The sequence below is a fragment of the Bos indicus x Bos taurus genome, chromosome 2 (genome assembly GCF_003369695.1).
Source record: "Bos indicus x Bos taurus breed Angus x Brahman F1 hybrid chromosome 2, Bos_hybrid_MaternalHap_v2.0, whole genome shotgun sequence".
NCBI lineage: Eukaryota > Metazoa > Chordata > Mammalia > Artiodactyla > Bovidae > Bos > Bos indicus x Bos taurus.
Genome location: NC_040077.1, coordinates 125321008 through 125347087, shown reverse-complemented (window position 1 = coordinate 125347087; position 26080 = coordinate 125321008). Strand labels below are relative to the sequence as shown.

Below are 26080 nucleotides of genomic sequence, written 5' to 3'. Positions count from 1 at the left end.
CGGTTGGCCAGAAACCATGGCCTTCTGGAAGCCTTGGCCCCTGAGACTTGGAGTATGCAAAGCGAAGGCTCCCAGCGCTGTGACCACTTCTCTAAGCAGTCATTTGGCTTCTCTGCATCTTATTGCTCCGGTTCAGCCATCCCTAGCAGAGGGCTGAGCGCAGGGAAAGCTCCATCTACACTGGCCACCTTATTCTGTTTCCTTTAGGTCACTCAACTTGGGGAGTTTCCAGAGAATCCTTCTACCAATATTTAGAGACAGAAGCATCCCCTAAACATCCACTGGGGCAGACAGGATCCTTTCCCAAAACTCAGAGGTAGCAAGGTCTGATAGACAGATCATGGGCCTTGGTTCAGATCCCAGCTCTGTCATATATATGTGTGACCTTGGTACATCAGGTAATCCCTGGGCCTTAGTTTCCTCGCCTGTAAATGGGGGTGCTAATCATGGAACCAGATTCAGGACTCGATTAAATGAAAAGATAACCGTAAACACATCTGGCATTCAGTTGACATTTAATAAATGAGTTATTATTATTACTACTGTTTCTCCCCAGCCTGACTGTGAACTCCTTCAGGACAGGGACAGATCTTGTTCAGGTCTGTGTTCCCAGGCTCCTGCCTAGCAAAGGGCCCTTCACAGAGCCAATACTTAGTCATTGTTTGCCAAGCATGGGCGTAATTCCCAGCTCCCAGACTCTTTCCCCTGGCTATTCTTTTTGTAAGTTAAGGGTCAACACTTGTTGATGGGAGAGGGGGGAATCCTTATTCCCTGTTCTTGTTTCTACCCAGAGTCACATCAGCTGCAGGAGTTTCTCAAAGGGGAACCCAGTGGGTAGGACAAGTCTTCACTGCACAGGTACATGTCAGGATGTTAAGTACCCCACTCCCTGTCCATTACATGCCAGCAGGACCCCCCCACCCCCCCATCACTGTGACTAACAGAACTGCCTCCAAACCTCTCCAAAAGCCCCTTGGGGGCAGAGTTGTCCCAAGTGAAATCCAAGGAGCTAGACTCTCAGGCCTCTGCCCACCCAGCCCTACCCCTGTCCCTTCTGGGGAGTTGCAGAGGATCCACTGTGGTCCTCCCCCTGACCTCAGTGGAGGAGGCCTGAGGTTCTGCTGAGGTGCCTGTGATGAACAGTAAATCTGCTGAAATCAAGTAAAGACTTAGTGAAACCACTGCATGCAGACTGAAAGCCACATCAGTAATGAAGGGGATATTTTGATTTCCAGTTACTTGATTCTATATCCATCTCTCAGTTCATCCTGAGCTCATATGAGGATGAGATTCAGGACTTTGGGGTGTCCTAGAACACACCTTGGGTGCCCTGTGATTAGCAGGCATTACGGCTATCTCTAACCTCCTCCTCCTTCCAGCAGCCAAAGCAGGCCCACTCACCTCCCACTGACCACCATCCCTCCCACAGGAAAAGATTTTCATGGCTCAACGATTCATATGGTCACTCTTCTTATTTACAAAATCAGTAAACACACACATGATTCAGAGAGGTGATGAGCCCTCAGCAACCCTCTCCTTCACCCTGGGCTTGGACCCCAGTCGTGTATTACAGCATCCACCCAGTGGGAAAGGGATCCGACAGAGACTTTCCCTGTTTTTGTAAATTACAGATATGAGAGAACTGAGTAGGTGAATTCTGGGGGTCCGGACCAGGGTGGGTTGACAGGTAGGAAACCAGGGACAGGAGCTAAGTGAGGGAGAGGATATACAATTTTATAAATAACTAGAAAAAATCTCAGCATTTCCTTTTTGGGGGGAAGGGGCACAGGCAGGAAAGCTAGAGGCATGTAGGGGCTTAAGTGGGAAGAGGAGAGAGAGAGCTTGGGGCCAGAGTGGGTGAGGGATGATCTCTGAGCCTCGATTTGCCCCATCTTTAAAATGAACAGGTTGCCCTAGATGAACCCAAAGCAACTTGCTTGCTCTGACATGCTAGGACTCTATAGGGTTCTAGGCCTGGGAACCTAGAAATAGGAACCTGGGAATAGGAAGGGCTTGGCGGGCACCCCCAGAGAGGTGGTTGATGCCCAATCAGGCTATGTGTCATCCCCAGGCTGGTACTGGGGTTCTGTGGAGGTGAAATAGTCCTCAAGGAAGGACTGCAGGTACTCGAAGGTGGGTCTCTCCTCTGGGTCCAGACGCCAGGTTTGTTCCATGACCTCGTACAGGGATGCTGGGCAGCCTGGGGGGCACGGCATGTGGTAGCCATGCTCCACTTGTTCCAACACTTCGCGGTTATTCATGCCTGGAAGGTAGGGCTCTGTCAGTCAGAGGGCCTAGCCCCTCCTGAAGAAGCAACTAGGAGGAAGCTCTTCCCATGCCCACCTTTCCACCTCCCCATCCCCCAGCAAACCTGGGTAGGGGACTCGGCCCTTGGTGATGAGTTCAGTGATCAGGATCCCAAAGGACCACACATCTGACTTGATAGTGAATCTGCAAAAGAGGGCAGCCTCAGGGGCTGTCCACTTGATGGGGAACTTGGTCCCTAGAGAGATTGAGGGAGAAGAGAAAGTTAATGAGGAAATCCCTGGGAATAGCTGGATTAGAGAATGGCATCTTTGGGAACGGGAACCCTAAGCACAGAGGTCTCTGGGCATAACAGGAAAGACCTGGTATCTAGCCAGAACTTGCTAAGAGTCTAGTATAGTGCTGGGCACTTTGCAAACATTGTAATAATTCTCATCATGATTATAGCTCACACCTGTATAGCCTCTACCATGTGCCAGGCACTGTTTTAAGCAATTTATATGCATTAACTCATTTTAACCTTCAGGAAAACCCTGTGAGTTTTATTACTATTTTTTTTTTTTTTACTATTATTATCCTTATTGTACAGAAGAAGAAAAGGTGGCACTAAGTAGTTAATAACTTGCCCAAATCATACAACTTCCAAGTGGCTAAGATTCAGACCCAGGCATTCTGGCTACAGCGTTTTTGCTATTACACGCTATGGTCTTTCACTTGAGATTTATAGAGGTGCCTGGCACATAGGAGGTGCTTGATAAATATCTATTGTCTGAGTATTTTCATTGGGATTGTTCACTGAGAATTCCATTATGAGAAAAGACAGCTCCCAGAGAGGTTAAGTGACTTGCCCAAGGCCACATGGCTGGTAAGTGGAGGAGCTGGGTTTGAACCCAGAGTTGCCTTTTATGTTATATCGGAGTAGGAGCTACCGTCTATGGGGTCACACAGAGTCGGACACGACTGAAGTGACTTAGCGTAGCGCAGGAGTGTCCTGGATGGTCTGGGAGGAGGCGGGGCCCCATGGTAGCCCCTTGGTGCACTGGAGAGCTCTCAGAAGGAGGGGTGAGGCAGGCACCTTGCTGGGGGTTGTACTCGTCATCTTCGATGAGTCGGGCCAGCCCGAAGTCAGCGATCTTGCACACCAGCCGCTCCCCGACGAGGATGTTGGCTGCCCGGAGGTCACGGTGAATATAGTTCATGCGCTCCATGTAGGCCATGCCCTCAGCAACCTGGGGGCGAAGGTACAGAGAGATGAGGACACCGTATTTGTGTAAGCAATTATTTGAAAAATCCTGTTTCAGACTGGGGCCCAAAGAGAGGGGCAGGGTCCTGCCTCAGGTCGCACAGATGGTCCAGGCGTTGGGGCTGCAACTCCCAGGAGCAGGCTAGGTGCTGGAGGGCCCAGGGGTTTGTGGGAGATAATAGGAGGGGCTCTGAGAGATAAAGGTGGCTGTCTCAGTTTACCTGTGCCGCCATGTCCACCAGATGGGGCAGCTTCAAAACATGACCCTCCGGGCCCTTGAGGAACTCCAGCAGGCTACCTGGGGAGAAGAACTCGGAAAATCAGCAGCAAGAAGGAGAGGGTGGGATGATTTGAGAGAATAGTATCCAAATATATGTATTACCATATATGCAAAAGAGATAACCAGTGCCAGTTTGATATGGGAAGCAGGGCACCCAAAGCTGGTGCTCTGTGATGACCTGAAGGGATACAGGTGGGGAGGGAGGCGGGAAGGACCTTCAGGGTGGAGGGGACACATGTATCCCTATGGTCGATTCATACTGATGCATGGCAAAAACCATCACAGTATTGTAAAGTAATTATCCTCCAATTAAAATAAGTTGATTAAAAACAAAAAAAGAAGAAAAGCAGCCGTTAAGACCCTACTCCCAGCCTTGGGCCTGCCTTCTCTCGCTTGGCCCCGCCCCCTGCTCCCAGTCCTTCTCACCCTAGATCCGTGTCCCCCCAACCCCACACACACACCCACTCGGGATCCCGCCAAGTGCCTCAACTCCTCACGGATTTCGCCCAGACCCTATTCCCACCGACAACCCTACTCTGCCCACATGTCTTGGACCGCCCCACGAGGCTCCGCCCCCAGGCACAGACCCCGCCCCATCTAACTTGGCCCCACCCAAAGTTCCAGTGTTTTTTTTCTCATTCCGGGGCCCCTCACTCGAACTCTGCCCATCATTCCTCGTCCCTTCACAAATCGCCACCCCGGTTCCTCCCCGAGATACACCCACCTAAAACTGGGACTCCCCCTGAAAACCCCGCCTTCCCAGACCCCGCCTCCTGACCCCGCCCCTCACCGTGGCACATGAACTCGGTCACTATGTAGATGGGCTCCTCTGACACCACCGCGTACAGCTGCACCAGCTTGTCGTGCCGCAGCAGCTTCATGATCTGCGCCTCTGCCAGGAAGGCCTTCGGGGACATGGTGCCCGGCTTTAGCGTCTTCACCGCCACCTTGGTGCTGCCGTTCCACGTGCCTGTCGCGTGGAAAGGCTTGTCTGGATCAGCTTCCTGCCGCCCCCAGCCCTCGCCCTGGCCTCCACACACCCACCCCCACCCACACCCCTTCCTCCGCTCTCGGGACCTCCGTACCCAGCCACACATCCCCGAAGCAGCCGGTGCCCAGTCGGTGCTCCAGCGTGATGGAGCTGCGGCTGATTTCCCAGGCGTCCTTGGCCAGGCCCAGCGTCTGCGGCTTCATGGTGGTGCAGGCCGCCGTGAGCAGATGGCACAGCCCATCGTTCACCTCTGGGCAGTGGGGCATTGGGAAGTTGAAGGTCAAAGGCTGGCCAGGATGGTCCACATATTCCTCATCCCCACCCCAGCCTCCAAGACCAGTTATAAGGCGCTAGGGCAGCTGAGGGTCACAGGCCAGGGCAGAAGGCACCCCAGCCCACTGAGTAGGTGAACACGTTGGTGGCCAGGGAAGGAGGTGGCACTGGAGGGAGAGATGATTCCTGTAAGGATTGACGGCCTTCCCATAGGAGGTGGCCTCCAGCTGGGCCTCCAAGGATAAGATGGGATTCTGACAGGTGGAAATGGACTTGGGAATTCCAGACAAAGGTGTGGACATGAAGCCTTCACCCTTCCACACAGCTATGCTTGGCCTAACCAACCAAAGCAAAAACCAGGGTTGGATGCTAACCTGCTCCTCCACCCTAGAGCCCATCCTCCAAGTCAGGTCCATTCAGTCTCTTACTCAGCTCAGACATTAGGGGGGGCGCTCTCCAGCCATGCAGAGCTTCACGCCTCAGTTTCCTCTGGAAACTTACAGAGCAGGATCCTGGGCCAGGCGTCCAGACACCTGGGTTCTAGTTCCGGTCCAGGCACAATTGCTTTGGGAGCCCCTTCCCTTCCCTGGGCACCTCAGTCTCAGCCAATTGGTTCAGGAATCTCAAACGCACGCCAGCCTGAAGGGCTGCCCTCACCAAGGTAGTGCTGCACCAGCTCCTGCACAGTGTCAAACTGGGCCCTCGTGGTGATGTAGTAGCCACCGGTGTCCAGTTTGCGGATCTTGTAATGCTTCACATGATCGCCTCTGGTCTGGTCCCAATCCCGGATGGACAGGGAGTAGGCGCCTGTGGGCAAGGGTCACCTTTGGGTCTGCTTTCCTCCTCACCAGCCCCAGTCTGGGAGCCTGGGGAAGCCCAAAAGGCTGGGGACTCTGAAGTTGGATGGCCACACCTCTTGAACCCAATCCCTGTCTTAGCTCAGTCCCTCCAACCTTGTCCCAGTCTTGGCCCTGACCCAAGCCCCACCCCACTGCTCCTGAAAGTGAAGTGAAAGTGAAAGTTGCTCAGTCGTGTCCGACTCTTTGCAACCCCATGGACTATACAGGAATTCTCCAGGCCAGAATATAGGAGTGGGTAGCCTTTCCCTTCTCCAGGGGATCTTCCCAACCCAGGGATCGAACCCAGGTCTCCCGCATTGCGGGCAGATTCTTTACGAGTTGAACCACAAGGGAAGCCCACTGCTCTTAGCCCCACCCAAATGGCTAGGCTGTCCCCATTGGGTGGGCGGTGGCAGAGCCCTCACCTTTGGTGGTCTCGCTCTCTCTAATGAGAAAGGCCCCGCGGGAGTTCCCTGGGGAGAGCAGCTGCCTCTCAGCGTCCTTCCTCCCGATCTTTCCGAAGTACCACCTGTTGGGAAAGGCCAGCAAGAGTCAGATACACCTGACTCAACCCCCAACTCAGCCTCCCGGGAAAAGTCACCTCACTAGCCAAGATTCGCTTTCCTCACCCATGAAAAGGGGATCACACACCCGATTTGCAGCCTGACAAGGAGGATCACAGAGCAGGGACATACAGCATGCCTGGCACACAGGAGGTGCCCAGTGAAGCTTAGGCTTCTCTTCACTCTCCGGGTTTCTCTCTTACTTATTTATTTGGCTGCAAGGGATCTTCCTTTCGCTGTGAGGGCTTCTCCCTAGTTGGGGCTCACAGAATCTAGAGGGCAGGCTCAGGAGTTGTGTGCATGGGCTTAGTTGCCCCCGTGGCATGTGGGATCTCAGCTCCAGGACCAGGGGTCGAATCCCTGTCCCCTGCATTGGAAGGTGGATTCTTACTCACTGGGCCACTAGGGAAATCACCTCTCTGAGTTTCTCTTGAATTAAAATTGCTAGACTTCATCAGGGGGTCACTACAGCTCCTTCCATAGGCTCATTTACAGATGAGGAACTTGAGGTTCAGAGAGGGGAACTGACCTTCCCACAAGGCTAGCTGATGAGCTCTATCTAAAACCTTTGCCTCCCACCCTACTTCTTTACCCACCAACCCACACAGTCACTCAGATTCCTCTCTCCACATACTCCTCAAACACTTTCCTCATTTGGCATCTAGAACAACACTCTTTTCTGCTACTCTTCTTTTTTTTTTTTACCCCCTTGGCCATAGAGCATGACTTGCAGGATCTTAGTTCCCTGCCCCAGGGATTGAACCCAGGCCAAGGCAGTGAAAGCGCCGAGTCCTAAGTACTGGACCACCAGGGAAGTCCCCTTTTCCCTCTTTTGGACTGCTCCTGCCTAGTTCTGACTGCTGCTTTCCCTCCACTCTCTAAAGCCTGGATGTTGTTCTAAGTCTCAACTTCAACTCAGATCTCAAGCATTCCTGCTGTCTCTTGGTAATACTTCCTGGGACTGAGCTGTAGCCTTGAACCAATGGTGAGACTACAATGGGAGGAGAGCCAAAGTGACCACAGGTGCCACAGAAGACTCAGGTGTCATTTGATCACTAAATTGGCTTGTGATCACCTTGGGCTGAATTAAAAGGAGCACAGTTTTCAAATTAAAGGAGGTGGCGGTCTCAGTGAACTCTGGGACTGTCAAGCCACACCTGGTTACTAGGCACAGTCTGGGGAACAAGGAAAGGCATTGGCAAGTAGTGCCCAGAAGGGCAGGCAGGGTGGGGAAAGGAGAAGCTGTGTAGACAGATCACATTCTCAAGTGTTTCCAATGCTCTGCCCCTCCTCACACCTTGACATTAGCTACTTCTTTAATCATTGACATAACAAGAACAGCACCTGTTCTGTGTCAGGCTCTGCTGTCTTACATGTGTGTATTTATTTCATTCTTATAACAATATTGTGAAATAAGTACTGTTATTAACCCCCACTAGACAGATGAGGAAATTGAAATGCCTAGTGGTTAAGCAACTTACCCAGCTACGCGGCTCTTAAGCTGTGCTGCCAGAATAGGAACCCAAGCTGTCTGCTCTCGGGCCTGCACTCTTAACCACGACAGCGCTCTTAACCACGATGCTGCCCGGAGCGCCTCTCAGAGCTGCACGACACTGCCTCTAAGATGTGGACCCCCAGACCTCTCACCTGCCTCATCACCTCCTCTCCTCCAAGAAGCCTCCTATCACCCTCTCCAGATGAAGGCCTCCTGCCATTTGAGCTCTGGAGCCCGTCCACTGGCCTCTGCTCAGGGACACCTCTCCCCCACCGACCAGCCCCATCTGCCTCCTCTCCATCCCACCAGCCCCTACATGTGGCCACACTTCTTCTTTCCCCAAAGGAAACCATTCTAAGTTCTATCTTACCACCAACGTTCTGCTGTATCTCGCACCTTCCTTCACTTGAAAAAGCCCTTCGCACTTGGGTCTCTGCTTCCTCACCTCCCACTCCCTCCCAGGCTCTGCTGTCTGGCCTCCACCCTCACTTCATGCGGAGGGATGTCTCACCAAGGTCAACCCTGTTGCCAAATCCAGTGGCAGCTTCTGACATTCCCTCTCTTGTTTCCTGAAACCTCCCCGCTGCCTTCTTGGTTGTTCTGACTCGGCCTGGCCTGGTCTGCCAACAGCTCCTTCTCCCTCACGCCCGGCTTTTTCCAGAGTTGGGTCCTAGGACCAGTCTCTTTCATTTTCTTCCTTCACACCTCTGTGCAGCTCTGATGATTCTTTCTCCTCTGAAGAGTCCTGAATTTCCACCCCAGCCCAGGTATGACCTCTGCAAAAGCCACAGCCAACAAACTAAGGAATCTCAGTGCTAGTTAGAAAAGGATGCCCCTTTTCTGGGCTAATGCAGGCACATGCCTTAGCATGGGCTGGGCAGCTCTCATGCAAAGCACACCCAATCTAACTGCTGACCTAATTGTGGGTGTTCCTCTCCATGAATTCAACCTCACAAGCCCCTTCTCATGTATTTGTACCTGTTCCTGGGTTCCCCCACTTTAGCAAACAGCACCTACTTGGCTCCATAAGAAGCCTGTGGGTCACTTTGGATCCTTCTCACTTCCCACAGCCCAGCAGCAAATCAGTCACCAAGTCCTGGCGACTCCCACTCTGAGGTCTCTCCAATCTCTACTTTTCCTATATATGGATGTATATGTGAAGCTAGATTAAAAAGTGTTTGTGAACCTCAGTTTCCTCATCCTTAAAATGGGATAATAATAGTGTCCACAGAGAATTAAATGAATCAAGTATGTAAAGTACCCATCACAGTATCTCAATTTCATCAGGGTATTAAAAAATGATATTTCTCTGATTGCTTAACAGAATTAATTCTAAGTAATGTCTCCTTCTATGTGTTTAGCACTTCCCAGTGTTTTAAAAAGCTCATACATAGTTGTTATCGCTGAGAGAATATATATCTATATATAGCTTCCCTAGTGGTTCAGTTGGGAAAGAATCTGCCTGCAATGCAGGAGACCCGAGTTCAGTCCCTGGGTTGAAGGAAATGGCAACCCACTCCAGTACTCTTGCCTGGAGAATTCCATGGACAGAGGAGCCGGGCAGGCTATAGTCCAAGGGATCGCCAACAGCTGGACACGACTATGCGACTATGCGACTTTCACTTTCATAAATAAATAACGTTTAGCAAATGTAGCCAGACTAACTGGGTTCAAATACCAGCTCCACGTACTTACTAGCCATGTGAACTTGGGCAAGATATTTAATTTCTCTCTGCCTCAGTTTCCTCATTTGTAAACCAGTATAGTATTAGTTTCTGACTTTGTTAATACACAGAAAGCACTCTGAATAATGCTCAGAACATGGTACGTGCTGGATAATATTACCTACTATTAGTATCATCTCTCTTATCTTCTCGTATCCTCACAATGACCTTACTGGATTATAGATAAGGAGACAGGCTCAGAGTGTAGCTGCGACTTGCTCAAGAGTGGCCTTGAATCTGGACTCCAGAGCCCTGCCCTTAAGGCTGGCGTCCCCCCACCTTACTCACTCTTCAGCCTGGATGGAGTCCACGGGGGCCACGTAGTTGCTGGGAATGTAGCCAGTGTGTCCAGAGCTGAGGGACCGAGCCTCCCACCAGTCACCCTCGCTGGAGACACAGAACAGAGGGTTTCGTTGGCAACCTAGCCCCTGGGGCACCATGGGGCCAGGCAGGGTCACGTCAAAGATCAGGCGAACACTGGCCCTGCCAACCCCTCACCTGGAACACACCACCCCCAGGGCTTTTGCCTGTTTTGCCCCCAGCCACTGCAGCTGCCCTGGGAGCTTTTCCCCGCAGAAGGAGTATGTGTGGGGACATCTGGGCCTCCTGGCATTCTTTTCTGGCACCTCAGCTGGGCTGGGGTTTGGGCAGGCAGTGAACAGCTAACTAGGTCACTTCCCCATTAAAAACCCCTCCAATGGCTACATTTCCTTCTTGATAAAATCCAGACTCCTCAAGATGGCTTAAAAAGCCCTGCGGACTCTGTTCCCACCCAGTCCTCCAGGATCTGTTCCGCACTTCAGACTTTATGACCCTCCTAATCTGAACCACTTGGTGGTTTCCAGAAGTCATCATTTAGTTTCATTCTAACTCTCTTCCTTTTTTGTCACCTCTTCTTTCAATGTCTCTTTGTTTTTCTAGTCTCAGCTTAGAAATCTTCTCCTCCAGAAAGGCTGCCCTGATCACTGCTACCCTAGAGGCCGTGGTTGGTGTTCTTTCCGTGCCCATAGTTCCTCAGGCTTCCCCTACATAGTAGCAGTTACCCAGACATTGTTATTGTCATGTCTCCTTCTCCAGTTAGACTGGCGTTTCCTGAGAACAAGGACCAGTAAGATTCCTCTCTGGGTCCTGAGCTGGGGAGGCCCGATCACTTACGTGTTGTTCAGGATGTGGAACTTCTCGCCCTTGGTGAAGGTGAGATCGTCCTCCGTTCGGGCCTCATAGTCATAAAGGGCGATGAACATGGTCACCCCAATCCCTGCAGAGTCAGGGTTACTCATCAGGGGGCCCCCGGAAGCTGCACCCCCGGAGTCCTGTTCCTCAGACAGGCACTCTGCCTCCCCACTGCGGCAGTGCCCTGGAGATCAAAGGTCTTTGGAATCCAGTGGATTTCTGATTTGGACCCCATGGATTCAGGACACACACCATCGAGCTCATCCCTCCTCCCTTGGGGGCTCCCTGCGAGTCCCTTCTGCTCTTCCCGACCAAGCAGACATCCCACTGGTAACTGTCTTCGGAGTCCTTTTGTCAGACGGGGAACAGAGCTCTGTCTGCCCCTCAGATGGAAGTTTCTGAGGGTAGGGCTGGACGGGCTCCCTCAGACTGTGCGCTAAAAGCAGGGCTGTGTCTCCCAAGTCATCCTGGAGGCTCCGAAGGACAAGGCCAAGCCTCTTCTCCCCTGAGGTCCTGTGAGGGTCCAGTCAGGGCTTGCCTCCAGCCCTCTGGACTCACCTGAGATGCCCCGGATGGTGCCCGCATCGAGGAAGGCGGGGCTGGCGGGCTGAGGGGAGAAGCTGTTGTAGTTGGGGATGTGGGAAAAGGAAGATGCAGGCCGGCTCTGAGTAGGGTCGGGGCCATAGCGGTCTGCAGCCCCATAGTTCCTGAAGTCCCCTTCTAGGCCACCATCCTCCTTGGCCCCTGGCTCCAACTTCTTGCAGAACACACAGCCCATGCCAGGTGCCCTGCTATAGAAGGGGTGCATGCTTCACTCAGGGGTCCATGTGAGACATGCCACCCTAGGCACACCTGCACGCCACTGACATACAGCGTGCAGAGGCGTGCAGCTGCCTCACTCAGGCTTGGGGGGAGGAAGTCCTCCCTAAGTGAGGGACAAAGCGGGGCAGGGTCACCATTCTGTCCACCCCCGCAGCTGCTTTAGTGTTTCTGGAGAGTATATATCTCCTCCACAGGACTGGTTTTCTGTTTCGAGATGTTTCTGTGTTTATTTATATGTTTTTGCCTCCTATTGCTTCAGTGTGTTGGGTTTCTATGACCCCCCTCAGAGTGCTTGCATGTGTGTGTGTGTGTGTGTCTTTCATGTGTCTCTTAGTATTGGTGAGTTTGCTTGTGGGTGCATGTCTTTGTGTGTGTCTAGGCAGCTCTTTGTGAATGTCTGTGTCTGTGTGTGTGTGAGTGTGTGGACGTTCTTGTATGAAATGACTCTGTGTGCTCATGTCTGTTGGAATGTGTCCATATGCATGCGTTTCTGTATCAGCATGTATGTGTGTGTCTCTGTGTTTGCAGGTGTGTGTGAGTGAGTGCATCTGTGTGTCATGACCATGCATGTAGCCCTGTGTGGGAGTATTTGTGCCTGCCTGCGTGTGTGTATCTGTGTGTGCAGGTCTGCGTCAGTCCGTGTGGGTATGTGCATGTCTGTGCAAGTGCGCATGTCTGTGTGTCGATGCATGTTTATGTGTGAGTGTGTGTGAGGGCTGTGTGCCTGCACCTGGAGAGTCCCTGCAGAGGGGGATCAAGGCCATTTCCTGTCGTGGGTCCAGCCTCTGGCCTTTCAAGCTGCCTCACTCTCGCTCCCCCATCTGTTACCTAGCAACAGGGCCCTTGTAGGAAGAAGGGGCTGTGAGGAATTGTGGGGCCCAGAAAGGCCACCGCCACCCCATTTCCTGACCCGGGGAGCCCTCAGCCCCCACTCACCCCTCAGGCCTCTACTCCTGCGTCAGTGGGGCTGTGGCATGGTCCTTGGGAGGGGCCGGAGACCTGAGGGCAGGACAGAGGACACGGAAGATGAAGTCCCTGCCAGGCTTCTGGCGGCCAGATGCCCACACCCGTCCTCTCCAGGGAAGCCAGGGGCCTGGGCTCTGCCCCGACAGGACTCCTCCTTCCTTTTCCTCCTGGCCTCCATGGCTCACTTAAAGACCTCACACAAGACCCACCACCCACACCAGCCCTCTCACACTCATCTCCATCTGACACATCAACACATGAGCAGCACACACGGCAGCACAGTCACCCGCGACACTCACAGCGCACCCCTGCGTGAGTGGGCTCAGCAGCACCAGCACACAGCAACACAACTAACGCACACCAGCCCAAGCTCCGGTACACGGCAGCGCGCACACGCGCACGTGCACACAGGTTGCCTGCTCAGGCTAACAGACTCGTACACTCACGTATGCACATCTCTGGGTTAGACCCAGGTCTCTAACAGGACTTCTGTCAGCCCTGTTCAGTTCCCCCTAGGCCTCTGGTCACTGTCTCCTAAAACCAAGCCCTCCCTCTGAGCTCTGCCTTGGCACCCCTCCTGGTCTGGGTAAACCCCAGCAACCCCAGGACTACATTGAATAGCCGGGGAAGGTGGACACATACCTCCAGAGCTTGTTCCACACCATGGAAAGGCCCAGGTCAGAAGTCAGGACCACCAGGTCCCTTGGGAAGCCCCCAAGGGAGCCAAGGCTTTCCCGGTAGCTGTGTCTTCTGAGTGACAGGGCAGGCAGGTCATTGAGCAAGGGCTCTCCACGCCCTGCCAGAAACTCTGCCATTGCAACACTCAGAGAGGAACTGCCGGGGAAAGGGCTCGACTTCCTCAGATGTGAGCTCTGCTGCTGCTGCTGCTAAGTCACTTCAGTCGTGTCTGACTCTGTGCGACCCCATAGACGGCAGCCCAGCAGGTTCCCCCGTCCCTGGGATTTTCCAGGCAGGAACACTGGAGTGGATTGCCATTTCCTTCTCCAATGCATGAAAGTGAAAAGTGAAAGTGAAGTCGCTCAGTCTTTGTCCGAATCTTAGTGACCCCATGGACTGCAGCCTACCAGGCTCCTCCGTCCATGGGATTTTCCAGGCAAGAGTACTGGAGTGGGATGCCATTGCCTTCTCCGGATGTGAGCGATAGGGTGGGGCTAACCCTGTGTGCCTTCATTTCTCCCAGAGGACCCTCAGGACAGGTGTCCCGCCTTGCCTTTCTCGACTCCCGAGTTCCGTTCCCTTTACAGATACCCTCCTTCTTCTCTCTGTGGGTCCTGCCCCACCTGTCCAGCCAGCACCACTCACCTCTTCCAGGAAGCCTTCCTGGATCCACTGGATCTAGCTGCTTGGCTGATGGCTCTGTCACATCAGTGCCTTGTGATCCCCACTTTAGACCCACCAGCCTGTCTCATGCTCCGCTGCAACCATTCTCCCGTGTATGTGTAGGGGGTGACACCCATGTGGTGAACTATGAGGCGGGCTGTGGTTTGAGCTCCAAAATAGCCCCTGTTCACCAAGCCATTGAGGAGGTCTTCACCTCAGGACCTCAGGACCCCTCCCCTGGGGTGAAGCCACTGTCTGAAGGGCTCCAAGGTGCTACAGGGCTGGTTAGGCTCAGGGAGAGAATAGACGCAGAGGTGGAGGAGGGGCATCTCGAGCCAAGGGAGGGGATTTCAGGCACTCAGGGGACAGATGGGGGTAAGAGGAAAACACAACCTACAGGGTGAGAATGGAGGTCTTCTCACAGGAAGACACACGCACATCTCAGATGGCACAGAGCCCTCCCAACACATTCTCAGACACCCCCGCCACCTCAGCTACACAACAGTGCCTCACATGGACTCTCTGAGCTCCTCTGTACAGATTCACAGACACAGACATCTATGAACAGACACACACCTTCAGCCTTCACCCATCTACACACACACACACACACACACACACACAGAGCCTCTCCCATTATAGCCTTCCTCTGTGTCAGCCACTGCATTAAACACCTTATTCATATTACCTCATTTTATCCTCACGACAACTCTACGAGGTTAAGAATTATTATTAATGCAAAGGCATCCGAGGCACAGAGTGGTTTAGAAACTTGCCCAAGGCCGCACAGATGAGGTATCCTGGCCCTTGGTTCCAGGATCTGAACCACTTCTCTCCACTGCCTGGTCACAGACACAGAGGATTCCAGCCATTCCTTCAAGCACACACAGGTGTACTGAGCCTCCACTGGGAAACCCAGAGATATATGTAGTCCTCCCCTCCCCCAGTCACAGACCCACACAGAGCTCCTCTCGATAAGAGTTTCAAACTTATACAATCTCTTGAGTTCCCATTAGACATGATGCCGCCACTTCCAACAATACACAGGTACATGTTACCCCCATCTTTAAAAGTCAGCCTAAGGGGATCCCGGAATTCTGCAAGCCTGGAATGGGGAGGGGGTCCAGAGACCCTCCAAGAAAGAGGCAGAGGGAGAGCTCTGGCAAGGCTGACCGTGTGGGCAGAGGGGGCAGGGGTGATGCTGTGCTGGTATACTGACTCTTAAACAGGGGAATAAAAAGGCCCAGATTTGTAGCATTTGCTGATTTCCATGGTGTAAATATTCCCACCATGGCCGATTTCAAGTTACTGAAGTGACTTGCTGAACGCTGGGCTGGAAAGAGATTTGCAGAATCAGCTCCCCAGGGCCGGTACTAGGTAGCTGGCTCCAGCACAGCACTGCCGGAAAGAAACAAAGAGACAAATAGAGACTGAAATGAGAGACAGAGAGACGGACGGACAGAGACTGAGAAAGAGAGGGTGGAGACAGAGAGAACTAAAGAGACAAAGACAGAAAAAAGAGAAAGGGAACGCAGAGGGTCCTCTCTGCTCAGCATCTGCATGAAAACAGCCCCCAGGAATCTTTGTCCTCGGCTAGCTGTCATCTCAGCTACAAGCCACCAATGCCTAGGAGCATAATTTGACTTCCTAGAAGTCTGGGGAAGCGGGTGGGAAGGCAAATAGCTATTAGTTTTAAAACGTTAAAGTATTAAACACCTACTCTGTGCCTGGGGCTTCCCTGGTGGCTCAGACAGTAAAGAATCCACCTGCAATTCGGGAGACCTGGGTTCCATCCCTGGGTTGGGAAGATTCCCCTGGAGAAGGGAATGGCCACCCACTACAGTATTCTGGCCTGGACAATTCCATGGACAGAGGAGCCTGGCAGGCTACAGTCCATGGGACTGTAAAGAGTTGGACATGACTGAGTGACTTTCACTTCACTTCACTTCACTCTGTGCCTGGCACAGTGTCAAACAAGTCCCATGACTGATTTCATTTAGTGACCCTGTGAGGTAGGTTTTATTATTACCCCTATTTTACAGATAATGAAACCGAGTCACAAAAGTGTTAAATAACTTCCCAAAGACTACCTACACAGCGAATAAGGGGAAGCTAAAACACAACCCCAATCAATATGGCTCCAAAGTCCATCATAAGCACTGCTGTATTTTGAAGTCCCCGTGAAAGCAATACAGTTATGTACCCTCACGAGCCCCCACAGAGTGCCAAGCCCTGTGCTACACACCCTGAATCCTCATTATAGCCCAGTGAAGGGGAAGTGACCTGCCCAGGGTCTCTCAGCAACCACTGATTTTCAATAGCCCTTAGAATCTGAATCCAAGTCTCTTTTCTCCCTTTGCCTGCTTACAAAGGGAGTGGCTCAGAGACCCACCACAAGCATTCTGGTCACTGCAGGGACTTGAATCTGTTAATAAACAGGTCTCTTGAACATCTGGTTGACAGGAGTTGGCTTCTAAAGTCTGATCTGGGTCAAGATCAGGTTGTAGATGTCAGAACTGAGGTCCAATCCTGGACCATGGTGTTCCCACCTTCAGCATCTCTCCCTCTGTGTGGCCCTCCCAAGTTTTGGGGCCTTAATTGGATGACATCAGCCTTCTGAGCATCTGTTTTTGCATCTGTATCTTCTGTGCAGTTATTGGGAAGGCTCTTGGCCAGTGTGGTTAAGGGAGGCTGAGAACCACAAACAGCAAAGCTAGAAGGGCCCTCAGGGAAGATTTATCAGTCTACCTCTCTCGTGTGGAGAGGGGAAGTGAGTTGCTGGAGGTCAAACAGCCAGACCTGGGATTCAAAGCCAGGACTATTAATTCAAGTACAGAGTTCTGTTCCCAGCTGTGCTCTCCAAAGCCTGAGCAGGGGGGTCACGCTCTCCTTGATTGGTGAATGTCATATTTCCTACCCAGTCCCCAGACAACTGATCATACCACCCCTGCCATATATATGGCAGCTGGCCATAAAGCGGAGAACCTGCCCCCCTCCCACCCCTCCTCCTGGACATAGGAGCCCCAGATGCACCCATCCTTTCTTTGGTCTATACTTGCCAACACTACATCAGGGCTTTGATGTAGACACAGGATGTCCTGTTCCCCCCTGACTTCTGCCAAGTATCTGTAGGATCTGGAGACTGGTTTGAGCTCAAATTCTACCCGACTTGAGACATTGGGCAGGTTGCTTCACTTCTCGCTGAGCTGCAGTTTCTTCGCCTAGAAAATAGGAATCAGATCTCTGCCTCCTGGGGTTGCTCCTGAGCCTCAATTGCGGTCAAGCCCCTGAAAGCACCGGGAGCACTGTAGTTGCTCGTCGAACTTTCACTTCTGGTCCCTCCCCTTGAGGAAGCCCCCTCCAGGGCCAAGGGAGGAGAAGTGACAAGGCAGAGAAGAAAGAGAAGTGCTCAGGGTGAGGTGGGAGGGCTGAGCCGGCCCAGCCGCCTGGGGGATTTCACCAAAAGGGAACTGGGACTGAACAGGGGCAGGAAACCACCATCCAGCAAGAGTTCCGGCTTCTCCTCAGGGCTTCAGGCTGGCCCAGTGGGCAGGCCCAAGTCTCAGGCTCACCGCACCCCATCCTCACCAAGGCCTGGCCCTCTGATGAAGGCTTCCATTCCTCACTGAGACCTTCCACCCCTCCCTGGCTCCAGTGCCCTTCCTGAGCCTCCATCTCCCTCACTGAGGCCTTCATCTCTCATAGAACCTCCAACCACCTCACATCACTCAGGCCCTTATCACCCCTACCCCTAACACCCAGGGGCTAAGAAGACACAGCCGGCTCCGATTCTATCACTTTGGTAAGGCCAGTGTGTGGGGGTGAGGGAAGGGCCCTCACTGGCTTTCCCCTCCACAGGGTCCTCACCGTGTCAGCTGAATTTTCTCCACTTCTTGTGGGTAAAAGTGTTTTCTCATCGGTTGCTGAAAACCTACCCACTAGCCTCTAAAATAGAGATCTTGAGGGACTTGAGATTCTCGGGGGATGGAAAGCCATGAGTTGGTCCAGGGGGAACTGAGGGAGTAGGAGTCTGAATTTCATAGCACGCTCAGACAGGCAGTCCCCTTCCCCAGGTCTGGTCAGAGGCCAGCCTGGTTGACTCTGTGCAGGAAGGGCTCTGGGTCCTCTTTCCCCAGCCCTGAGGTCCCCCTACCCATCCTGCCAAGGTCTGGCCACTTCCTTTGCCACAGCCCCAGGTGGCTGCAGAGAACACCCAAACACCCACACACATGCTCACACGCTCAAGCTCATTCACTCAAAGCCCAAACCATACTCAAAAACACTCTCCACCCTCACTCACAGCTTCACACCCACTGGAAAGCAAGAACCAGCCACACAGCCCAGGAAACCCATATGTTCTTTCACCACTGCCCCCCTGGCTCCCCTCTCCTCTCCAGAGGGCAACGGAATTTGATAGGGATAAGGAGGGAATGTAGGCTTCAGTTCTGTCTACATCCTTCACCACATCAGGGACAGGATGCCCAGCTTCTGGGTCCCTACTGCTGACCTGTCAGTTATTCACTCCCGAACCTCCATCTTCCCATCTGAGAAGTGGGAACAGAGCCTCACTCTCCCACCACCACACTCAAAAACGGAAGGATATTAAAAGACTCAGGGATCACTGGTTTCAATAAAATGAAGTTTCAGGACTTCCCTGGCAGTCCAGAGGTTTAGACTCCACGCTTCCAATGCAGGAGGCATGGGTTCGATCCTTGGTTGGGGAACTAAGATCCCACGTGCCGCGCAGCATGACCAAACATTTTTTTTTTTAATAAAACAATTTAAAAAAAGAAAATGAAGTTTCAATAAAATGCATATTCTTGAACTTTGCATTATTTGGAATTGAGAAGAGCAAAACTTGCTGACAAACCAGTGTTTATACCATAAACACACACAAAATCACCAAAAAAATAAAAATAAATAAGGGGGAGGGTCAAGGACAGTCTCAAATCGGCTGACTTTCCCAGTATGGGGCCTCAACAGACCCACAAATATTTATTTTATAAGAAGTCACCTGTGTTTTGGTCCCTGGAGGCCCTGTCAGGCTTTGTGGTCCAACTCTATACTTATGAGAAACTGAAGAGGCTAGCCCCCAGGACACCGGGTCGGGTGGGGAGTGGGGGTGGGGGAAACTGCTTAGTGCACCCGAGTCCCACGACTGGGGATAAGCTGGGGGATGGAAGCTGGGTAGGGGCAGGGATAATTTCCTACATAATGCAAATGAGGAAGTTAAGGCCCAGAGAGGCCCCATAATTTGCCTAAAGTCACACAGCAATCAAGGTTCCAGTCTGGCTAAGACCTGGAGATTGCAGATCCCCCACCTTCCCAATCCCTGAACACTTGCACATCCTCGCCTTACTCCTCTGCCCCGCAGCTCGCCCCGAACTAAGGACTCAAAATGGGGGCGGGGGAGGAGACCACAGAGGGTAGCGCGGGCGTTGAGCCCCGAGGCAGCCCAGCGCTGGGCTCGGTCCCTCCGCCCTCTTGTTACCATGGAGACAGCCCCTCCCGGCAATCGCGGTCAAAGGCAGGATTTCCGTCGGGGCGGCCAGCAATTCCCGGATCCCGAGGAACGTGGACCGAGATCGCCGCTGCGGGCGGGGAGGGGGCACCCAGAGAGGCCCATCCCTGCCGAGGGCGGGGACTTCCCCAGGAAACCAGGACCCACGCCTCCTGAGCGTTGCAGGACTCCCCTCGCCAGCCGGAACCCGCCCACCTGTGCGAGGCTGGAGCGTCTAGGGGGGCGCTTGTGACAGCCTCCCCTCCCCTCCCGGCCGCTGGCCTCACCCCACCTCCGACTTCTGCCGATTCCGGATAGAGGGACTTCCTGGACCCTCGGGATTGCGACCCACATTCCGCGTCCTCCAGAAACGGTTTTCCTTGACTCCTTTCTGGCAGACCCCCTCCCCACCCACCTAAAAGTCGTTCCTCTCTTCCAGAGCCTTCAGCTTCTCCCCAGATTCTCACTTTCAAGGTCCCTTTTAGTTTCTCAACCCAGACCCTTTTGGGGATCCCCTCAGTTTCCCTCTTCCGACTCAGCCCCTTCCCAGCTTCGTCTTTGCAGGTTCCCACCAGATCCTTTTAGTCTACTTTCCCCGCCTTCCCTCAGCCCTCTCCCCAAATTGTATCAGTTTTTCACTTTCCAGGGTTCCTCCGTTTTCCTTCTTATGTCCTTTTCGGGGTGAGGACCCTTTGGCCTTCAACTCCCTCAGCTCTCCTCCCCAAGTTTAGGGGTTCCTCTCCGCACCCCACGTCCCCCTTTCTTCCCAGCCACGAAGGGACTGGGGGCGGGGCACCGCCGGCCCTTCCAGCTCCCCCGACGGCTCCTACCTGGTCCCAGGCGAGACCGCTTCTGACTGACCCCGGGGCTAGCCGGCCGGGGCTCCCAGCAGCCACGAGTGCCGACAGGGGTGGGGGCGAGCAAACGGGGGTGCTGCTCGCCTCTGACCGCGGCCCCCTCTGGTTAGGGAGGAGGAAGCCGCCTCGGACTTCTCGGACTTCTCTTATTGCAGCCGCGGCAGCGCGCGCGGTGGCGGTGGCGACGGGGAGAATTTGCAGTCACGCCCCAGCCCCAAGCCAGCTGCCCGGCGGCAGCGGGGAGGGGCCCTCACATCCCAGGCCCTCCCGCCCCCGCTTCCCACCTCCCCTGAGTTACCGCTGCTCAGCTTTCCCAGGCCTCCCCCGGACCCCCGACCCCACCCCGGCTCCTCTCCCCAGACCTGAACCCTTAGCACAGACTTCCCGGAGACCCCCTTCAAAGGGGCAGGTTCCTCACACCCAGAAGCACCTGCTCATTTAGAATTATTGCATTTGAGGTTAAGAGGGGGCATTTCTCCACCACTGCTCTGCTCTCTGGCCTTTGCAACTGAGAAAACTCGAGGACCACACCAGGACAGGCCTTAACCCAAGTTCTCACAGCCAGTTGACCCAAGGCTGCTGTTATTAGAGCCACTTGGTCTTCAGTCACCATGCTCTGCCATCCTTGGAGACTGGGCACTGGAGAGGTTCTAGGACAGCAAGGAGCAGCAGAAGACCCTTCTTTGCTTTTCAAAGGAATCAGTCATCCCGCTACACTGAGCAAACAAGAAGGTGTCAGCCTCCCTCGACCCCCCAACTTTTAGAAAAACTAAGTATAGCAATTTCTATCACAATAGTTCTAGCCTTTCCAACTAGTAGGGTTCGATGCCCCTCCCCTCAACCTGGGGTTCAGCCTTCAACCAGGACCACAACAATCTCTCTTGTCAGAAGAGGATGAGATGTGTGTGGGAGGGCTGTTTGGTGCAGTATGTGTGTTGGGATATGGTGGGGAGGCCGGGAGGGGGCGTAAGCACAGATGTGTGAGTGTGTGGTTGTAGGCAATGAACACGATGACTGCAATTTTGGAATCAACAACAGGGACGCATTATGTAGGCATGTGTGTTTCTGTGTGTGAGCAGGGATGGCTGTGAATGCCTGTGCACATGCCTGTGTTCAGGTGTGTCTCAATATGATTGCGGGGCAGCAGAGAACAGAAGGGTACAGGTAAGAATGCCTTTCTTATTGGAGGAAGAGTGGGGAAGAAGGCACAGGGGAGGAACTAGAGTTGCAGGGACTTGTGGAGGGTGGCTTCACCTTGGCTGGACACTATCACCTCCTGGACACCATCAAGTACTTCCTGCCTGACCATTGTCCCACCTGTTCAGTTAACAAACAGATATTTATCATTGCTGGTCAGGTGTCAGGCTTAGGGACCATAGACATGAAGGCACTGGTCCCTTCCCCTGGGGACCCCCCCCCCCCGCCCCGCCAATCTATCAGGCTCTGTCATCCTTCAAGGTCTGGCTTCTCATCTCCAGCAGAACACTCAGCATCATTTGCTTGGTGACCACTGGTTCCTGGGGTGTGGGGTGTGGGGTGTGGGATATGTTTTTCTCAAGGGCAAGGACTGTGTCTGGCTCTTGGCAAGGCCCCTGGAGTCCGGGCAAGGTTTGGCACAGAGAGGCAGGTTCTCTGAGTACAGGAGTGCATGAGTCAATCAAGAAGCAAAGGAACTAGCAGGCAAACAAATGAAAGTCCAGTGAAAAAATAAATGAATGTAAGAATTAAAGAACAAATGAAAATATCGAAGAATCAATGACTGACTATCCAAATGAATGGAAGAACAGAACTGTTGCTTTTAAAATACAGATCAGACCACATAAGTTCCTTGCTTAAAACACTAATGGCAAAAAATCAAACAAACTAAAAAACCCAACTCAAATGGCTTACTTCCCATTCTGCTTAGAATAAAGAAAATACAATTCAATAATAGCGAAAAATAACTAAATCCAAACCCTTTTCGTGGCTTCGGAAGAGTTGTGGCCCCTACCCACCTCTTAAGTTCCTTTTGGGCCCTCTTCCTCTTCAGTCACACTGCAATCTTTTTCAGTTCCTAGAATACATTGACTTTTTGCCTCAAGATCTTCTTATATGCAGTTTCCTCTTCCTAGAACACTCTTTCCCTTGTTTGCACAGCACTGGCTCCTTTCTATCCTTTACCTGAAGTGCTGCCTCTTCAGAGAAGCCTTCCCTGACCACGTCATCTAAGGAGGTCCCTTTATTCTTGCCCTTAGCACCGAGTTTGTCTCCTTCATGGCAGTTGTCAGAATCTAGAACAGAGTAGTTCTCAGTTCATTGTTGGTTGACTTGGCTCTCTCTTGACCAGATCTGGGCTCTGGCCTCAAGAGATACCTGGCTTCACCCAGGACAGAGATAAGCCGATTCTATGACTCTCATTCATCCATTCAGAATATCCTGGTCATGAGGAATACGGACTCTCTGGGCCCAGACTGCCTGGTCTGTAGATCAGCTCTGCCTCTTTCTAGCTCCATGACTTTGGACAAGTTATTTTAGCTTTCTGTGCTTCTGTTTCTTCATCTGTAAAATGGGGGGGTCTACCTTCCAGGAGTCTTGGGAGAAATCAGCGTGCTCGTACCTAGCAAGTGACTTGTGCATATGTACTAGTGACCTGTACATAGTAAGCGCTGTATAAAGTGTTTGCTGTCCTTCTTTCATTCAGCCAATCAAACTCAACTTTCCCCGTCACTAGCCCGTGCCAGGCTGGGTGGTAGGTAGAGGCTCGAACAGGAGTCAGGTCCAGTCCTTGCCCTCCGTGTGGCACTTGCTCCCCACGATGGGCGCAGGACACAGAGGCCATAGGAGGGGCCTGTTGAACACCCTCTCTCACTGTCATTAGTGGTTGTAGTTCCCATGCTTGCACGTTCCTTTAAATAAATTCTGAAAACTGATATCAAAACTAAAAACCAAGGGCCAGCAAGTAGCTGAGCACTCCTATCCATTTCCCATCCAGCCATCACTCTTGCTCTTGCTTCTGTTTTCAACCATATTGGATTCTGTGGTCAGTTGTGGTGGTGCCCCTTTGCCACGCCCCTCACCCCCCAGGGTGCTTGCCTGGAAAGCCCCAGACCTGCAGCAATCAAACTATCTACCTTTTCTGGGTGTGGAGGAGAAAAAACACCTGCCAGACAGACAGGGTGACAGCTCCCAGATTCCAAGAACACTAACGAGGCCCAGCGGGCTTCCCGGGTGGTGCTCATGGTAAAGAACCTGCGGGCCCATGCCAGTGACATAAGAGATGTGGGTTCAGTCCTTGAGTCAGGAAGATCTCCTGGAGGAGGGCATAGCAACCCACTCCAGTATTCTTGCCTGGAGAATTCAGAGGAATTCTGAATTCTGGACAGAAGAGCCTGGCGGGCTACAGTCCGCAGGGTTGCATAGAGTCAGACATGACTGAAGTGACTTAGCATGCATGCAACCAAGCCCAGCAATCCTCTGGCACATTTCTTAGTAAGCTGGCCTTGTACATCCACCCAGAGGGCCAGTTCACACCGTTTCTTCTGTCCTCCCCTTCCTTCCTCCACTTGTACTCCACATCCTCACACCTTTTTAGGACTTCACACCTTCTGTGACCTCCTCTCTTGCACCCTGTCTCTCCCTCTCCAAAGAATTAACCTCTCAGCATACAAACAGAAGTTCCCACCCAAAAAAACACACAAAAACCTCCAAACTTTCCCTTGGAAAATGTAGCATTTATCCTGCCTTTCTTTGGAGAGGCTGCTGTTCATTGCTACTTGAAGGAAAGCTTTTCTTTGTAGAAAAATGTCACCTAATATACTGTGAAGAAAGCTGAGCACCGAAGAATTGATGCTTTTGAACTGTGGTGTTGGAGAAGACTCTTGAGAGTCCCTTGGACTGCAAGGAGATCCAACCAGTCCATTCTAAAGGAGATCAGCCCTGGGTGTTCTTTGGAAGGAATGATGCTAAAGCTGAAACTCCAGTAGTACTTTGGCCACCTCATGAGAAGAGTTGCCTCATTGGAAAAGACTCTGATGCTGGGAGGGATTGGGGGCAGGAGGAGAAGGGGACGACAGAGGATGAGATGGCTGGATGGCATCACCGACTCGATGGACGTGAGTCTGAGTGAACTCCAGGAGTTGGTGATGGACAGCGAGGCCCGGCGTGCTGCGATTCATGGGGTCTCAAAGAGTCGGACACGACTGAGCGACTGAACTGAACTGAAGTGAATATACTAGAAGGAATGTGAGAACTAGAAAAACTCCATCTTGTAGCCTCAACTGATAATCGATTTAGGCAAAAACTCTCAGTGATGTTGCATTAGTCACCTTGGTCTGCCATACCAAAGCCATAGATTGTGTGGCTCCAACAACAAGCATTTATTTATCACGGTTCTGGAAGCTAGCAGTTCCAGATCAACGTGGGTTTCTGGTAAGAACCCTCTTCCTGGCTTGCAGATGGCCAGCGTCTCTACATGTCCTCACCTGGCAGAGAGAGAAGGCACTCTCCACTGTCTCTTCTTATAAGGATATGCTTTGGATTAGAGCCCCACCCTTATGGCTTTGGTTATATGAATGCATGCTCAGTGTCTGACTCTTTGCGACCCACCAGGCTCCTCTGTCCATGGGATTCTCCAGGTAAGAATACTAGAGTGGGTTGCCATTTCCTCCTCCAAGGGATCTTCCCAACCCAGGGGTCGAACCCAGGTCTCCTGTGTCTCTTACATTGGCAAGTGGATTCTTTACCACTGTGCCACCTGGGAAGCCCCTTATGGCTTATTTAAGCTTAATTATTTCCATAAGGGCCCTATCTTCAAAGATAGTTACATTGGGGTTCTGGCTTTGACTTATGAATTTAAACGGAGGCCACAGTTCAGTGCATCGAAGGTACCAAAAACACCAGGTAAAGGGATTTCTTTTGAATTTTTAAAAAATTATTATTTTTTTTGGCTGTGCTGGGTCTTCATAGGTGCATGTGGGCTTTCTCCAGTTGGAGAGAGTAAGGTCTACTCTGGTTGGAGGTGTTCGGCCATCTGGTTGTGGTGGCTTCTCTTGTCTTGGAGCATGGGCTCTAAGGTATGTGGGCTTCAGTAGTTGTGGTGCACGGGGCTTAGTTGCTCTGCAGCGTGTGGGACAGGGATTGAACCCGTGTCCCCTGCATTACCAGGCAGATTCCTAACCACTTGACCACCGTGGAAGTCCCTAAGTGAAAGGTTGTAAAGAACGCAGTGTTCACATGGTGCAGAAGGAGTCCTGCACAGCTGACCGGGCTTTTGCAAAGAGGCTCTCTCTTTTCAATGGAGAGATCTAGTGGACATCCCGTAACTCACCCATAACTCATGTAAGTTGGCCCTTGTGCCTCCTCCTTCAATAACTGTTAGACAATCACCATCATTATGAAGAATTCTTGTTACAGATGCTTAACCTAAATCCAATCAGGGCTTAGCAAACCATGGGTCAAAGATGGTCTCTGCCTGTTTTTGTGCAGCCCATGAACTGTGAATGGTTTTTACATTAAAAAAAATTATTTTTTTGGTTGTGCTGGGTCTTCATTGCTACATCCAGCTTTTTTCTAGTTGTAGCGAGCAGGGGCTCCTCTTTATTGCTGTGCTCTGGCTTCTCACTGCAGCGATGTCCCTTGTTGAGGAGCACAGGCTCTTAGGCATGGGGGCTTCAGTAGTTGTGGTACGTGGGCTTAGTTGCCCTGCAGCTTGTGGGATCTTCCCAGACCAGGGATCGAACTGGTGTCCCCTGCATTGCAAGCAGATTCTTA

The 26080-nt window shown here is 52.3% G+C and overlaps 1 protein-coding gene across 6 annotated transcripts; it reads right to left on the bottom strand.

The window, feature by feature from the left end:
* Positions 1-498: 498 nt before the first annotated feature.
* On the bottom strand, positions 499-20516 carry FGR (FGR proto-oncogene, Src family tyrosine kinase). 6 transcript variants are annotated; one of them, XM_027519136.1, is made up of 14 exons: positions 20306-20516; positions 17035-17196; positions 12605-12667; positions 11405-11634; positions 10829-10931; positions 9962-10060; positions 6317-6420; positions 5710-5859; positions 4874-5029; positions 4579-4758; positions 3730-3806; positions 3341-3494; positions 2372-2503; positions 499-2263 (listed from the first exon to the last, which is right to left on the bottom strand). In XM_027519136.1, exons 4-14 carry the CDS (start codon positions 11622-11624, stop codon positions 2055-2057), a joined length of 1584 nt encoding a protein of 527 aa, XP_027374937.1. In that variant the 5' UTR covers positions 11625-11634; positions 12605-12667; positions 17035-17196; positions 20306-20516; the 3' UTR covers positions 499-2054. The 6 variants fall into 6 exon arrangements, with proteins under 6 accessions (XP_027374937.1, XP_027374904.1, XP_027374930.1 ...); XM_027519103.1 differs by lacking the exon at positions 17035-17196 and having other exon boundaries at positions 11405-11637; XM_027519129.1 differs by lacking the exon at positions 17035-17196.
* Positions 20517-26080: the final 5564 nt, after the last annotated feature.